Source organism: Oncorhynchus mykiss, chromosome 24, assembly GCF_013265735.2.
Source record: "Oncorhynchus mykiss isolate Arlee chromosome 24, USDA_OmykA_1.1, whole genome shotgun sequence".
In the NCBI taxonomy this organism is placed as follows: Eukaryota; Metazoa; Chordata; class Actinopteri; order Salmoniformes; family Salmonidae; genus Oncorhynchus; species Oncorhynchus mykiss.
The window spans coordinates 14,703,275-14,720,891 of NC_048588.1; the positions used below are offsets into that span (position 1 = coordinate 14,703,275).

The 17,617-nt window shown below is 45.1% G+C and overlaps 1 protein-coding gene across 4 annotated transcripts; it reads right to left on the reverse strand.

The window, feature by feature from the left end:
- Positions 1–301: 301 nt before the first annotated feature.
- On the reverse strand, positions 302–17,545 carry LOC110503826 (p21 protein (Cdc42/Rac)-activated kinase 1). Of its 4 annotated transcripts, XM_036961379.1 has the most exons (16): positions 17,360–17,521; positions 9,444–9,515; positions 8,085–8,297; positions 7,822–7,916; positions 6,014–6,040; positions 5,753–5,900; positions 5,590–5,627; positions 4,707–4,817; positions 3,834–4,050; positions 2,887–2,950; positions 2,591–2,752; positions 2,202–2,319; positions 1,988–2,087; positions 1,603–1,799; positions 1,374–1,511; positions 302–1,217 (listed from the first exon to the last, which is right to left on the reverse strand). In XM_036961379.1, the coding sequence occupies exons 3-16, from the start codon at positions 8,269–8,271 to the stop codon at positions 1,131–1,133; spliced, it is 1,689 nt and encodes a 562-aa protein (XP_036817274.1). In that variant the 5' UTR covers positions 8,272–8,297; positions 9,444–9,515; positions 17,360–17,521; the 3' UTR covers positions 302–1,130. The 4 variants fall into 4 exon arrangements, with proteins under 4 accessions (XP_036817274.1, XP_036817273.1, XP_036817275.1 ...); XM_036961378.1 differs by lacking the exon at positions 9,444–9,515 and having other exon boundaries at positions 17,360–17,545; XM_036961380.1 differs by lacking the exon at positions 9,444–9,515 and having other exon boundaries at positions 8,085–8,291.
- Positions 17,546–17,617: the final 72 nt, after the last annotated feature.

Genomic DNA, 17,617 nt, shown 5'->3' on the forward strand with positions numbered 1-17,617 from the left:
GCACTAGAGGAGCGTGCAGAGCACCAGAGGAGCGTGCAGAGCACCAGAGGAGCGTGCAGAGCACTAGAGGAGCGTGCAGAGCACTAGAGGAGCGTGCAGAGCACTAGAGACTAGAGGCTGTCCAACTGTCTGCTAGAACTCTTCCACCGGTGAGACAGTTTAAGGCCGAGGGTAGTTAAAGCTACGTTTTAAAAACAGAACAAACCTCCTAGTAGAAAGTATACTTCTTATTGGTACCTTGGTATTCTTCAACTCCATCTGAATAAAGAAAAACACGTTGCTAAACAAAGAAAGCAGACAATATTTTTCTGGTTGTTTTAGTTGGGTTTTTATGCCGTTTTTTCACATGTAATGTACATACTCTCTTCAGAAGTTTGGGACTAGTACCAGTCCAACATTGTACCATACCGATTGTACTGGAAAAATAGGATTTAGATATGTTCTTCTATACTGTATCATACACAGGCATCCTTCATGTACCATCATCATCATCACCATTTGTATTATTATTATTATGATTTTAGACATTCCATAAAAAAGGTGTCATGCGTGTCATCTCAGTCAGCCAGACAGAGAGAGAGAAAGAGGGAGAGCGAGAGAGGAGAAGAGATAAGGAGATACGTTTGACATTCCAACGTTTGATCAGACTGAAAGACTGTCCCAAATGGCACCCTATTTTTGACAAAAGTAGTGCACTATTTAGGGTCTATGGTGCCGTTTGGGACTTAGACAATAACAGTACCACTTTGCGTCTCTTCATTACACTGTAATCAACCAATCACTTCTCCCCAAAACAAAACACCTAAACACATGAAAATAACAGTCAGACATAAACAAACAAACAGTTCAAAGGTCAGATCAGATCCAGTCCAGAGCCACTGTCTGTTGAGAGTTCAGACACTTTCCTGCTGAAACTACAATTCCCATGAGTCTTTGGGCCTGGAACTTTTCTCCAATCCGATCAGTGTATTTGTACCAGCAATGACATCAGTAAGAGCGTCCTTCCCACAGTCACCATGATAGGTCAAGGGTTTGAGGGGGATGGGACACCCTGAAACACCCCCTGTCTGGGTCCATAGGCGAGGGGGGGGGGGGGGGGGGGGGAATCCATTGTGCTAGCATCTAGCAGGTTAGCGGTTAGCCTTGGCTGCTTCTTTGGCTGCCAGGATGAGAGGAGTCAGACTGGATAAAGGCTTGGCCACCTTCAAGAACTGGTGCTGTGGAGGAGGAGGAGAGGAGAGAAGAGAGGAAAACGAGGAGAGGAAAGATAGGTTTAGTTTTATTAGTGGTAAAACTAGTCATGTGGTTTGATGCAGAAACCAACCTTATGCTCCTCTCTCTCTCTATCTGTCTGTCTCTCTCTCTCTCTCTACCTGTAGTAGGTCATTAGCGCTCCCTCGCTTCTCCACATCCATTTCCAGGCAACAGGTGAGGAAGTCTCTGAAGACTGAGGACAGTTTCTCTGGGTTCTGAAGCTCTGGAGTCCCGTTGGTCGCAATCAGATACAACGCCTAGGAGATAGGACAGGACAGACAGGGGCCGTTATAGACACACAAAGACAGAGAGACACACACACACATTCGCTCTCTCTCTACCTCTTACCCTGAGTGGGTTTTCATTGAGGTAAGGGGGTTCTCCCTCCACCATCTCTATAGCCATGATGCCTAGAGACCAGATGTCAACTTTAGGACCGTAAGCCTTCCTGGTCACCACCTCTGGAGCCATCCAATAGGGAGTCCCCACCATGGTGCTCCTCTTACTCTGCTCTGGAGTGATCTGGGCACAGAACCCAAAGTCAGCTAGAGAGGAGAGAGAGAACACACATGTTAGAATAGGTCATTGCACTCTAATGCACTATATAAGACTAAATATGCAATGGCACAGTGGTAGTGCTGCATTAGAACACAGACTATGAGCTCCCTCTGCTGGTCAAATGGAGACACTGCACATTAATGCCCCCATCTCCAACCCTAAGTGTGTTACATACTGAGTTTCACTGATCCGTCTATTCCCAGAAGGATGTTGTCACTCTTGATGTCACGATGGATCACCTGGTTAGAATGGAGGAACTCCAAGGCCTGCAGACACTGGAGAGAGAGAGAGAGAGAGAGAGAGAGATGTACAAAAGTGCTTAAAGCATCACTTTCTGAATTAGAAAGCAGGCCGACAAGCCATGTACACACACACACAGCAGCACTGACCTCCCGACACACAGCAGCGATCTGAGCCTCGTCCATACATGTTTCCGTGACAACGTCAGTCAGAGAACCTCCAGCCAGATACTCCATCACTACCCATAGTTCCTCCCCCACCAGGTAACTACAGAAACACAACAACCACACCCATGTTACCATGGTAACATCAAATATCACCACTGTACCAGTTCGTCAATGGTAAGGGGAAGATAGAGGATGTGAGGGACGGTTAGGGTCTGTCTGTGTGTGAAAAAGAAGAAGCCGAAAGACAAGATGAAGATATCTAGTCCTCACAACTAATATGTGTGTTTACATGTCAATGTGTGCGTTTAGGAGTGTGTGTGTTTGTAAGCGTGTCTCACCTGTCTAGTAAACGATGTGTGTGTGTGTCTCACCTGTCCAGGTAGTTAACAATGTTGGGGTTCTTGTTTTCCCTCATGACCAGGATCTCGTTGATGATGAGCTCCTTCTTCGGCTGCTGCTGCAGGTTCATCTGTTTAATGGCCACCTCCTGGCCTGTAGCGATGTCTATGGCTGTATATACCGTACCTGACGCACTGGAGGGAGAAGGAAATAGAGGAGGGGAGAGAGACTTCTTTCATTTCAAAGTGAAGAAGTGAAGTGAAGAAGTGAAGTGTGTGTGTGTGTGTGTGTGTGTGTGTGTGTGTGTGTGTGTGTTGTGTAGACTCACCCCTGTCCGATCTTCTCGAAGCGCGTGTATTTCTTCTTGGGGTCTCCCACACTGACTATACTCCCTGAGAGGAGGGAGGAAGGGAAAGAAGTGAGGTTAATAAATAGCCTGGTTCCTCTCCAGGTTTCTTCCTATGTTTTGGCCTTTCTAGAGAGTTTTTCCTAGCCACCGTGCTTCTACACCTGCATTGCTTGCTGTTTGGGGTTTTAGGCTGGGTTTCTGTACAGCACTTTGAGATATCAGCTGATGTACGAAGGGCTATATAAATAAATTTGATTTGATAAATGAAACAGAAAGACAGAGTGAAGAGTCAGAGAGAGACAGACAGACAGGGAAACAGAGAAGAGGCATAGAGGCAGAAGTGGGACCATTACAGTACAGAGACTCTCAGAGATTTCACTTTAAAACCACTGTAGGACCACGGCTGTCAGGGTCAGGTCAAAGACATGCTGGTCGGACTCAGACAGATGGTGAGAGAGGGAGAGGAGGAGAGAGAGAAAAAGAGACAGTAACAGACAGAACATCTTGTTAGGTCCACAGTTGGAGGTGAGACTGTCAGATGCTCAATTTAACAGCATCACTCAGTAACTCCAGGAGATTGGACAGTAGAGAGAGAAGAGGACCAATCAGATGCCAGGGTTGGACGGGAGGGTAGGAGGGTAGGAGGATGTCTGAGTGACAGTATTGTTTCTTACCAGTAGAGGGAGACCTGAGTACATCTGAGGCATGGAGCATCATAGGATGATATAGTTGAACTAGTTATACACACACACACACACACACCTCACCCAATGGATTACAGAGTACACACACCATTCATCACTACAGAATATCTTACGGAACAATGACAGGAGATAGTACAAGGGATCTGAAACCAGCAGCCAGTGCAGTTTACTTCTATTGCAACTTTCAGACTAGCTGTGTGTGTCTGTGCATGCGTTACTTACGCAGTTTCTCCAGTATCTCTTCATCAGACATCTTCTTCTTGCGTGTTTTGTCTGCGGGGCGTGGCAGGGAGGGGCCAGGAGCAGGACTAGGGGTGGGGCTAGTGGGGGGTGTGATGGCGGAGGTGGCGCCCTCCGGAGGTGGGGGGGAGATAGGCGACGTGGCAACGTCTCTGGTGGGAGGAGCTGGGAGGGGATCTATCACAGAACGAGTGTATATCTGAGAAAGAGAGGAGGAGGGAAGGAGAGAGGGAGGGAGGGAGGGAGGGAGGGAGGGAGGGAGGGAGGGAGGGAGGGAGGGAGGGAGGGAGGGAGGGAGGGTGAAAGAAGGGAGAGAAGGACAATGTTAGCCTTCTGAGCTATAGCTTATGCAATTGGTGGTCCACCAAACCAACTCAGTTACAGTTACTGTTCCTTATTTTACTGTGTCTGTGTGTCCCAGTCAGGTGCGCTAAGCTGCTAAATCACCGTGGCAACAGTGGCGCCATGGCAGTAGCCCTGTCTGAGACGCCACTTCAGTTCGGACCGAAAGAAAAGACCCCTCTCAGCCAATCAGAGAACAGACTTCTCTAGGGGATTTCTCTGGTGTGTGTGTGTGTGTGTGTGTGTTTTCTGTGACAACAGAGTGAACAGAGAGGCAGTGTGAGTTTAGTATCTAAATTCAGCCCCCTGCTGCCGCCCATGATCGTCACACACACACACACACACACACACACACACACACACACACACACACACACACACACACACACACACACACACACACACACACACAATGCTGAGTCTGTTAGTGAGGAGCAGCACAAGGATAGTGTGACTTTATTTACCTTGTCTGGAGCCAGGGGGCTGAGTGTATGTGTGTGGCGTGTGTCTTACTGATTTGGTGTGTTCTGGTCGGGGAGCGACAACAGGAGGGGGCGTGGCCTCATCTTCCTCGTCCTCAGATACGGTTGCTATGGCAGGCGTCTCTGACACAGCCTTGGAGCTCTGAAGAGGATGTGACATCACTTTCAGTTAGCTCACTTTCTTTTCCTGTTGTTAATACTCACTCCTTCTCCATCTCCCCCTTTCTTCTCCTTCTGACTGACTGACAGCCAGGCAGATAGAGAAGGTGAATGGAGGAAAATATATTGATTCCCAGACAGTGCAGACAAAGGGAGGGAATGAGGGATGGAGAGGTAAAGAGAGAGGGAGAAGTAGAGCCAGGGAATGCATCTCAAGGACTGTTGATTGGCATACCTCTCCATTTTGTCCTCTGCTCTCTCTTCCACCATCTCTTATCTCCACCTCTCATTCTCTCTGTTTATCCCATTTTTCTCTATCCCTCCTTTTTGCCATTCTTCATCTATGGCAGATGCTCTAAACACACATTGATAGTTGAGATATGTTCCTATCAAAATGCACCCTATTCCTTATATAGTGCCCTACCATGGCTCATAGGGCTCTAGACAGAATTGTGGTGATGGGCCCTGATCAAAAGTTGTGCACTATATATGATTAGGGGCTCCCAGGTGGCGCAGCAGTCTAAGGCACTGTATCTCAGTGCTGTCACAACAGTCCCTGGTTCGAATCCAGGCTGTATCACATTCGGCCATGATTGGGAGTCCCATAGGGCAGCACAGAATTGGCCCAGCGTCGTCCGGGTTTGGCTGGGGTAGGCCGTCATTGTAAATAATAATTTGTTCTTAACTGACTTGCCTAGTTAAATAAAGGTTAAATAAAAAATGTATAATTAAATAGGGTGTGTCAGGAGACTTACGGCAGTGTTGGAACAGCTGTAGTTGTCTGAACTCTTGTCTGTAGAGGAGAAGGAAAACAGGATAAAGGAGGAGAAAACAAGACAAATGGTGTGTGTGTTCTGACAAATAGTGTGTGTTAACATCTGAATGTGTGTGTGTGTATACATGCTAGTGTGTGTGTACCTGTAAAGCTCATGTATTTCTGGCTGTTGTTGGTCTCCTTGGAGTCATAGAATTTGAGAACATCAAGGACAGCCTGAGGATTCTTCTTCTGTTCCAGCTTGGTGATGTTAGAGGTCTGGAGCAACCGAGCCCATTGCTCCGGCATGCCCTACACACACAATGTTAGTAACAAGAGAGAGATGTCGTGTCTGCAGTGGTCAGAGAACTGGGTCATATCTCCATCCTACAGTATCATCCCCCACTCTGCTTCCCTCTACTCACTCGCTCCATTCCTCCTAAGATCTCCCCCTATGACAGACAGAGAGGGAGCAAGAGGCATTGAGGGTAATAATGAAATAGAGAGGATGCGTCTGAAATGGTTCCATATTCCCTATAAAGTGCACACATTTTGACAAGGGCCCATAGGACTCTAGTCAAAAGTAGTGCATTAATATATTAATATGTACACAGTGAGGGAAAAAAGTATTTGATCCCCTGCTGATTTTGTACGTTTGCCCACTGACAAAGAAATGATCAGTCTATAATTTTAATGGTATGTTTATTTGAACAGTGAGAGAGAATAACAACAACAAAAATCCAGAAAAACACATGTCAAAAATGTTATAAATTGATTTGCATTTTAATGAGGGAAATAAGTATTTGACCCCTCTGCAAAATTAGACTGATCATTTCTTTGTCAGTGGGCAAACGTACAAAATCAGCAGGGGATCAAATACTTTTTTTCCTCACTGTGTACACTGCTCAAAAAAATAAAGGGAACACTAAAATAACACATCCTAGATCTGAATGAATGAAATATTCTTATTAAATACTTTTTTCTTTACATAGTTGAATGTGCTGACAACAAAATCACACAAAAATGTATCAATGGAAATCAAATTTATCAACCCATGGAGGTCTGGATTTGGAGTCACACTCAAAATTAAAGTGGAAAACCACACTACAGGCTGATCCAACTTTGATGTAATGTCCTTAAAACAAGTCAAAATGAGGCTCAGTAGTGTGACTGGAGTGTGTCAGCAGTTCCTGCAAGAGGAAGGCATTGATGCTATGGACTGGCCCGCCCGTTCCCCAGACCTGAATCCAATTGAGCACATCTGGGACATCATGTCTCACTCCATCCACCAACGCCACGTTGCACCACAGACTGTCCAGGAGTTGGCGGATGCTTTAGTCCAGGTCTGGGAGGAGATCCCTCAGGAGACCATCCGCCACCTCATCAGGAGCATGCCCAGGCGTTGTAGGGAGGTCATACAGGCACGTGGAGGCCACACACACTACTGAGGCTCATTTTGACTTGTTTTAAGGACATTACATCAAAGTTGGATCAGCCTGTAGTGTGGTTTTCCACTTTAATTTTGAGTGTGACTCCAAATCCAGACCTCCATGGGTTGATACATTTGATTTCCATTGATAATTTTTGTGTGATTTTGTTGTCAGCACATTCAACTATGTAAAGAAAAAAGTATTTATTAAGAATATTTAATTCATTCAGATCTAGGATGTGTTATTTTAGTGTTCCCTTTATTTTTTTGAGCAGTGTATATAGTATATCACAAAAGTGAGTACACCCCTCACATTTTTGTAAATATTTGAGTATATCTTTTCATGTGACAACACTGAAGAAATGACACTTTGCTACAATGTAAAGTAGTGAGTGTACAGCTTGTATAACAGTGTAAATTTGCTGTCCCCTCAAAATAACTCAACACAGCCATTAATGTCTAAACCGCTGTCAACAAAAGTGAGTACACCCCTAAGTGAAAACGTCCAAATTGAGCCCAATTAGCCATTTTCCCTCCCCGGTGTCATGTGACTCGTTAGTGTTACAAGGTCTCAGGTGTGAATGGGGAGTAGGTGTTTTAAATTTGTTTTTTATTAAAAAAAATGTATGACATTCACGGAGGAGGATGGTCCTCACCATCCTCCTCTGAGGATCCTCCACTATTCTACACAGGCCATAGTTGATCAGCTGAATCATTGTTAAACACCCTACTAGATACAGACCCTAGATCTCGAGCACGTAGACAGACCCTAGTAGAGCATAGATGTAGAGCACATGGACTCACTGTGAACTCTCCAGTGACCGCATCGAAGCCCACATGGATGGTGTGTTCAAAATCAGAAGGCAGAGAGATCTCTGGACGCTCCTTCTTCTTGTTGGCTATGAGAGAGATAAAGAGAGAGATAAAATTAGGAGAGAAAGGGAGAGAGGAGAGGCTCATGGGAAGGCTAACCATGCAAGCTACCGCAAGGGATCCTGGGGGATTTGGATGTCTGTCTTCCCCCTGGTTACCTCCCTTCGTTGTGCGAGTGCACACACAGGACTCACTCTTGTCTCCTCCTCCTGTCAGGATGGATCTGATGGAGCGATCTTTCTTCTTCCTGTCCTCTGGGTTGGGGGGGAGGGGCTTGGAGCCATGGGGGGCGGGATCTTTGCTGCAGGAGCCAATCAGAGTGCTGGTGTTCCTCATGGGCGGGGCTGGGGGCTTGTCCTCAATGTCCCCATTATCAGACATCTTCACCAATTACACGCCGGCTGCTCCTGGAACAACCAATCAACATTAGGTCACAGAACATTACCAGTCTACCAGCCTATCAACTAACATGACATTAGTCCACTAGCCAATCAACTGACAAAATATTTAGCCAATCAGCTGACAACACCAGTCCACTAGCCTGTCAGCTGACAGAACATTAGTACTCTAGCCAATTAGCTGACAGAACATTATTCCACTAGCCCATCAGCTGAGAGAGCATTAGTCAACTAGCCTATCAGCTAACATGACACAGGTAGTAGAGCTACTAGTCCATAGTTGACAAGCTGGTATTCTGTTTGATCCGGAAACACACATATCATTTACAGGCCAGTTTCCCGGAAACAGAGTGTGTGCGTGCACGCTGCAAACACTGACCACTGAGTCACAATCCAGGAAGAGAAAGACACACACACAACCCTGCTGCCTCTGCTCACAAACTAATTCTAAGAGCCATTGAACTGAGGAGAGAAGCTAATGACTGGTTGTACCACAAACATCTAAAAATGGCACACAGACACAGATTCTCACTCACACAAAGTCATTCACATAGGGGATGTAAGCTAACCTGCTATAGTGAATGCTCTGGTGGACACAGTCTACCAAAGAGAACAACTATCTGGGTCAGATACACACACACAGGACAGTTTTACAGAGTTCATGTCAAGAGAAGAGCTTACCAAGAAAAACGTCCAAAAGGACTAATTTGAGGTAGAAAGTTGGAGCACTAAACGAAAAAAGCAGATTGATTTATTTTAGCTCACCTTAATCCACTGTACAGGAGAATAACAGAGTTCATGTCGTCTCAATGCAGGAATGAACCAACTTCCACATGGTAAATAATGTGACATTTACATCTGATTTGTAATCATCTGGTACACTGACCTCATCATACCTCAGGGTTAGTGTAACAGAGTTAATATCGTATACCGCAATGCCACAGCTTGAAATGGCTCCCTTCCTGTCGCTGAATTGCTAGCTCTTCGTGGTGTAGCTGGCTAAGCAGTTGTCAAGCGGGCGGTCTCTCGTTTGCGAACCACTTGTTAGAGCGCAGTAAGAGGACTGGGACAGTGAAGGAAGCTACAGTACACTTCTATACAGGCACAGTGACGCCTGTGTTACATTAGCAGTGGCTAGGTTCTGTCTGGCCTTACCCAGGTCTGTCTGTCTATCAGGCTGGAACTCTGATCTTGGCTCCAGCTTCTGTCTCTTCAGTCCTCCTTTAACTGCAGGGGGGGGGGGGGGGGGGGGGTTGTATGTGTGAAAGAAGGTGAGAGTGTGTGTGTTTGGACTTGAGTTCTGTTCTGCTGCCTTCCAGTCATAATGAGGTCACAGTCTGTGATGTCAGAACGAGTCATGGGGTAGGAGGTGGGGTTTGTGGCTCACACACACACACACGTCATGAAAGTGTGGAACAACAGTATATTTGTCACACAAACACTAAACAGATGTATAAACAAATGCACACAGTCTACAATCACACACCTCTTCACATTCACAGCTCTGGTGACTAAGAGAGCAGCTGGCCACAAGGTGGATCACACACACATACTGTACTTGATATGGTTCTGTAATTCTAGAGCACCTTTGTCACCTCCTCCCTTCTTTCCATCTTCCCTCCCTCCTTCAGACATCAAACACATCCTCCCCCATCTCACCTTCCCCCTTCTCCCCATTCAAATCCTCCTCTGGCGAGCAGACACAAGGGAGGTCTCACATTTTAGTTTATACACACAACCCTGTCATCACACATCACCCTACTAACACACACACACACACACCCACACACACTGAGCAGAAGACTAATAAGAAGGTACATCTTGAGCTACGTCCCAAATGGCACCCTATTCCCTTTACAGTGCACAACTTTTGACCAGGACCCATAGAGCTCTAGTCAAAAGTAGTATGCTATGTAGGGAATAGGGTGCCATTTGAGATGCATCTCTGGTGCTTTCCACTGACTGAGCTGACGCTATAGATATCAAACAGGGTTGGACTCAGATTACAACCCTGTCTCACCCCTGTCTGATTTTTTTTTTTTTGTGACCAATTTTAAAAAGTACAAAACACACACATATTGTTTTGTTGTCTGACAGAGACAGTGGGTTAGCCTGTTGGTGTTCCTCCCTGCTGATCAGCTGAATTAGCTAAACCTCCACAGCCAGCAGGGGAAGAGAGGGGAGGCCTCAATACACCAAGCCCAGAAGACCTCACTATCCCTGGGGAGTTGAGGAGACAGAGACCCCCCCCCCCCCATGGTGGAGCTAATGACTAGACAGATCGAGCCTACGCTCATCGTTTTGTGTGTGTTTGTGTGAGATGACATTTTTTTCAACAAAAGAAAGAACAATATCAAGAGAAAAAAATTAAGAAAGGAAGCAAGAAAGCGAGAAAAAGATCAAATAGTATTCCTGTCCCACCATGTTAATGAGCCAGCCCCTAGGGCAGAGAGAGAGAGAGAGACTTCCAATGCATATTTTACCATATTTTAAACACACACACACCAGGTTTCAGTCTTTCAAGTAGATGAGAGCAGACTGTTCTCTCTGATACATTAGCTTCTTGGTTTATTTAAATTCCCAAACAAAGATCAGAATTATCATCATTGTCATGAAAAGATATCAACGTAATCACAACATAATCATGCTTTTATCATCTAGGAAATATAGCTAGGTCACTGATCTGGAGAAAGTTATACATGCTTTTATTGTAACTCTTTGTATACACTCTTTGTCAATCAATCACTCCATTGTCTACAGTTATTTCAAAATGCTCGCTCGGCTTTTAACTGGCACCAAAAAATGTAACCATGTCAGCTTCTCTGGCTACCAGTCACTTTTAGAATAGATTTTAACACTATTAATCATGTTTAAGGCTAGACTCGGTTTAGCCCCCATCCTATATATCAGCCTGAGATCCTCTGGCAGGACACTCTTGACCATTCGAAAGTCTAGGTTGAAAACTAAAGGAGACTGAGCATTTGCCATTAGGGCCCCTAGACTTTGGAATGGTCTGCCAGAGGATTTCAGGCTTGCAGATTCACTGCCTGTTTTTTAATCCCTGCTGAAGACACACTTTTATAAAGATGATCTTAATGTAGGACTTTAATATATGCTTAAATGTGCCATTTCTTCTATTGTCCTTCCTCTTGTCTTTGTTTATTTGTTAGTACTTTCATTTGATCATTTTATGATGTAAAGCACTTTGTTACTTGTATTGAAAAGCACTATACAAATACGTGATTATTATAATAATGACTGTATGAATATTATGTATGAGGACAGAATGCTTATTATTTGAAAATAGATGGGTTCATAAAGAGAACTTGAAGGTGTGTGTGTGTCCCACTCCCAGGAGTCCCACAACAGGCCCGAGCAGATGGCAGAGAGGACATGGCCAAACACACAATTAGAGAGAGAGAGAGCAGCATAGCATAGCGCCTGCTGGCTGGCTGTGGAGGGGGAGAGGGGGGGGGGGTACATTTTTGCATGAGTGAGGAACAAGCCAAGCCTGAACTGGACATGCAGTGAGAGACAGCGAGATATTGAGAGAGAGACAGTGAGAGAGAAGGTAAAGAGAAAAAAAGAGGTTGTGGTACTGCCCTGGCTCCCTGTCCTTCCCCCTCTCGTTGCCTGGGGTTACGGTGTTGATGGATGGACAGTGACAGGAAGACTCTCACTCTATTCACACACAATTCAAATGACCAAACTCACACAGACCAAAACCTGAGAGCTCCTGCTCTCGCTCCTTCTATTTCCATCCCCCTCTCTCACACACACACACACACATCACCTCGTCTCACTACAGGCACTCCACCATGCAGAACGGATGATAATTGATTCCAAGAGACATACCCTCTGTGTGTGTGTGTGTACCAGCTGGTCTATGATACTGCAGTGTTCTCTCACGCCTAAGAGCAGGAAATGAAGCCAAAGAGAGAAAATCAACAACACTCTCTCATCCATGACCGACTGATGACATCACCAATATCACCATGACGACCTACTACATCACCATGACCAACAAACTATACTGAACAAAAATAAAAATGCAACAATTTAAAAGATTTTACAGAGTTACAGTTCATATGAGGAAATCAGTAAATTAAAGTTAATTAGGGACTTCACATAACCGGGAATGAAGATATGCATCTGTCCAGAAAAAAATAACTTTCTTCTGAAACTCGTCAGTCTATTCTTATTCTGAGAAATGAAGGATATTCCATGCGAGAAATTGCCAAGAAACTGAAGATCTCGTACAACGCTGTGTACAACTCCCTTCACATAACAGCACAAACTGGCTCTAACCAGAATAGAAAGAGGAGTGGGAGGCCCCGGTGCACAACTGAGCAAGAGGACAAGTGCATTAGAGTGTCTAGTTTGAGAAACAGATGCCTCACAAGTCCTCAACCGGCAGCTTCATTAAACATTACCTGCAAAACACCAGTCTCAACGTCAACAGTGAAGAGGCGACTCCAGGATGCTGGCCTTCTAGGCAGAGTTTGTCTGTCCAGTGTGGGTTCAAAAACAAGGACTTTTCTAAGTAACCCCAAACTTTTGAACGGTAGTGTATATTTCCTTCATTCTTTCTTTCACTGGAGGACATTAAGTGCTTACCATCCAAAGATGCTTTGCAGCCCGGCACTGTGAGAGGTCTGTCCTCCTAATAACTCTAAGTGAGCTTAATGTCAGCTTAAGAGAAAAACACACACACAGCAGCCAGTGTTGATAAATCAGTGTATGTTGGCGTCTTAAAAATGTCGACCTGAGAAGGCTTTCAAATACACTTTAACATACACTCTACTCTGGCTGTGTGTGTGTGTTTCGGAATTGATGATGACAACAGTCAAGATTCCCAGTGTGCTCATAGGGCGTATCCTAGTGTGTGTGTGTGTGTTCAAATGTATGACTAGCCTTCCTCACCTTTCATCAATGCACTGTGTGTGTATGTGTGTGTCGCGGCTCTCCATGGGTGCCTAGAGATATCACAGGAATCTAGTCGCCAGCAGATTCTTAGGGTGGGGTGCATCCCAACATTCTCCCCCTTTTCCTCTCCTCCTTGACACTCCATCACCATGACATCATCATGAGTTCCACCAGGCGATTGTTTTGAATCACAAAGAAGAAAAAGATCCATCTTCTTTCTTTCTGTCTCCCTTTGCATTGCTCTCTTTACATCTGCTGTCTGTTCGTTTAACCGTGCCTAGAGAGACGCTCACACTGACTGCGTTCTCCTTTTCCTCTGAAGATGTGTGTGTGTGTGTGTGTGTGTGTGCGCGCGTGCACGCATTGAAGAGGGAAGGGGGTGAGATGGATAGAGGAGTAGAAAGCAAGGGAGCGAAGCAGAGAGAAAGAGAACAATGCCAGTCCTGAGGAATACTAGGAGCTCCATTATTCACTAAAAAGTGTTTGAAGCTGATCCCTCTATTTTACCCCCTCTACCCCTTGCCCTCTCTCACCCTGTTTCTCTGAGAAAAAAGGGAAGGGTGTGTGAGAGAGAGAGAATTGAATGAGAGCTGTGAGCCACTGACTAGTCTAAGTACCCAACACATAATCTCTCTCTCCTTCTCCCCCTCTCTGTGCCTGTCCATAGTAAACTACAGGGAGAGGGCTGGTCAGTGACCTCACCACTGAACGACTCACTCCTCATATGATAACTATTAAACACAGAACTGGAACAGACACACACACACACACACACACACACACACACACACACACACACACACACACACACACACACACACACACACACACACACACACACACACACACACACACACACACACACACACACACACACACACACACACACACACACAACCATACAGGTATGAGGGTCTCTGCTCACCAGCTGTCTGGCCCTGCCCACCAACCCAATCACCATAAATAATGCATGTTGCAAAGCCTGCTGGGAGCCCAGAGCTGCTCCACCCCCAAGAAAAGGAATGATATAACTAGACAAGTGTGTGTGTGTGTGTGTGTGTGTGTGTGTGTGTGTGTGTGTGTGTGTGTGTGTGTGTGTGTGTGTGTGTGTGTGTGTGTGTGTGTAAAAACGTATCTAGCCTAACTAGAGAACAAAAGTTCAGCATGGTAGCAGGAGGCCCTTAACTATTCAAATGGTAAATATTTAAACTCCAACCACTGTTATGGTTTTATAAATGCATTGTATGCACATTGAGTATTGCTAGCTGCAGAGCTGTCTGTGATTGTTAGCAGATCTCCTGAGAGAGAGAGAGAGAGAGAGAGAGAGAGAGAGAGAGAGAGGGGTGTAAAATAGCCAGCAACTCTCAGAGACACTTTACCCTGCTACTAACCTGCTGGCTAGTCTTTCAATACATAGGTGTAGCCAGCTAACCAGTTAGCCAGCTAGCATGATAGCCAAAGAGAGATCAAATAAGGACTTCTTCCATATTCTGACTATAGCAAACTACCTTTTTGCCACCAAACTATCCATTGAACAAAACACTATCCCTTTAACACTAAACTAACACCCAAACTATCCCATTGGTTAGGGGACATAGTCACTTTAACTCTATCCTACCCAGTGCCCCCGCACATTAGCTCTGTACCAGTACCCCCTGTATATAGCCTCGCTACTGTTATTTTACTGCTGCTCTTTAATTATTTGTTCATTTTATTTTTTACTTATCTAGTTTTCTAAAAATTGCATTGTGGGTTAAGGGCTTGTAAGTAAGCATTTCACTGTAAGGGGAAACCTGTTGTATTCGGTGCATGTGACAAATAAAATTTGATTTGGTTTAACAAAACACTATTTCTTTAACACTAAACTCAAACCCAAAATATCCTACCCCAGACAGTTTGTGTTCCGCTGCTCAGACATTGCATGCATCAACCAATGGTTGCATGCCATGTCATAGACTATAACATACATGGTTAGCTGATACGTAAAATACCTATCCAGGTTTTGTAAGATCTAGCATGCATCAGCAATGTCTGAGCAGGGGAACACAACCTATCTATTTAACACCCAAACTTTCCCTTTAACACCAAACTATCAGACTCCTCAGACATTTCACCACACCGCCAGCCGACCAGATGGCAAAACAGCAGGGTGTGTGTGTGTGTGTGTGTGTGTGTATTTGAGAGGATAATGGTTATCAATGGAGGTCATCTGAGGTAGAGAAAACAGCTAAATTAATATAGAGAGGAGGTGAGATTCCTACTGCAGCTGTTCACGCATTCACACTCTAAGCAAGACAAAAAGAGAGAAAGAGGACTTAACTACAGGTCCATAAGGTCAGCAGCAGGATGGGAATTTAAATGCTAATGCAGCACTACCTGTCACTGTGTGTGTGTGTGTGTGTGTGTGTGTGTGTGTGTGTGTGTGTGGAGAGGGAAAGAGAGAGAAGGGAGAAGGTGTAGGATGAGTAAAGTGAGAGAAAAGGATAACACTTACAACACAAGAGGGGGAGAGGAGAGAGAGAGAGAGAGAGATATTTATAGTTGATAGTATTATTTTTGCTTCAGTGGACAGGTTAGCTCTGATGCCAGTATTCTGTTCTCTACAGTACTACACTAGAAGGAGAGAGCTCAGGGTAGACACAAATGATGGAAATACTCCCTCCCTCTGTGTGTGTCAGAGAGAGAACACACACACAAACACACACACAATTAAACCTTGGCCTGGCTAAAGTGTCCAACCCTAAACAGTCTGTCGGGTATAAATACCTGACAGGTGAGAGACAATGCAGCCAGAAGACCACACCCATGTTCTTACCCCCTTTACACCCCCACATCCTCCAACATCTCTTCATATCACATTGATGAGGCTAATAATAATATTATTACACTGTTTTACACTTGTACATAACATACACCCATCCCACTTTCCTCCAGCCAGCCAATCACATCTCACTTATTCCTCTACATATTGATGCCATTAAACCTTTATGGGGCACGAAGGTCAATGTTGACTCAGGCACATTAACAGAATTAAGACAAGACCAATGGTGAGAGAGACGGCACTAAGATGGGGCTACATACCAAATAAAAACACTATTCCCTATATTATGCACTACTTTTGACCACCATATAGGAAAAAGGGTGCCATTTGGGATGCAAACTGTGTTGTTTCCCCAACCCAGATTAGCCTAGTCTTCTTGGTTAGCCTGTTATTCCTGATGTGTCATTTATTCAAAGTGTCAAGTCAAACTGAGTGAAGGCTGTGGAGCACTGTCACTAATCAGGCAGCTACAGCTACACTTATCTAGTCTACCCTCTCTTTCTGTTTCTTCTAGTATTTTTCTCTTTCAGCTTGTCGGTCTCTCCCTCCCTCTTTCGCTCTTTTCTCCCCTCTCTGTCTCTCTATTCTCTGTCTGTGTGTATGTGTGTGTCTGTCTGTCTCTCTCCCCCGTAAGTGCTATACGGGATCCTTGGGACGTCCCTAACCCAAACCCTAATGTTAACCCCTAGCTTTACCATACCCAAACCTAACCATTTGAAATGTCAACTTCAATGGGGTAGGGACACCGGAAGGATCGGAAGGTTTCCCCATGACGCATAATGATTCGTTTCACATCTTTCTCCTAAAGACATTAAATAAATGAAAATGTCTGCATTAAAATGGATACACTCTGTAATATCTAGCCTAGACTATACATGAGATCAGAACAGTTTAACCATGACATGTTTTGCCAATTTTCATCCAGGCGATCAACATTCAAATGATAACTGTATATTCCCAAATGTTTCATTCATACCGTTCGGCCCTGAAGCGACAGACAAGTGGTCCGCGCGCGCACACACACACACACACATATACACGCACATATACACAGGAGCTCCACCGCCACACACATAAAGCACCCCGTTCCTTTCCCCCAAGGGCAACATCAGTGTAACGATAAATCTGTGTCGCGGCCCCAAGTCCATCCACTGATAAAGCTACTGTATGTACGTTCCCTTTCCGTTAGACTGTAGCGCAGTGAGCACGCTCCTTCTGTCTGCCTGGTGGTAACAGTCCTGTAATGTACCGGTAAAGGAAGGTAAAACTAAAAAGACTGTCATGCCCGGTTCTGTCTGTGGATAAAGGAATAGGAGAAACTCACCTCTCGTCGTGTCTTTTTTTTAAATTCCTGATGGCGATCCGATCTCTTTGCCAGCACTCACACACATGCATTCGCTCAAGTCGCTTCAGTTTTTTCTTTCTGCCCAATTTGCCAAACCCTTCTTCTATCGCTCTGCCCAGGCTCTGCCAATCCCTGGCTATTGTTAGATACACACCACCCTGCTACATAGCAACGCCCGCCCACTATACTCGTTTATAGAATGCCAGCGGTCAGGCTGAAGCTCAGTCGTGTGCTTAT

Bases quoted from the DNA above. Each gene is read 5' to 3' on its own strand.
- LOC110503826 (XM_036961378.1), bottom strand. From the start codon at position 8,271: ATGTCTGATAATGGGGACATTGAGGACAAGCCCCCAGCCCCGCCCATG. The intron at 6,041-7,821 runs GTGAGTCCATGT...TGTCTGTCATAG, and splicing joins CGGTCACTGGAGAGTTCACA to GGGGAGATCTTAGGAGGAAT. The intron at 4,051-4,706 runs GTAAGACACACG...TCTCTTTCTCAG, and splicing joins GACCAGAACACACCAAATCA to ATATACACTCGTTCTGTGAT.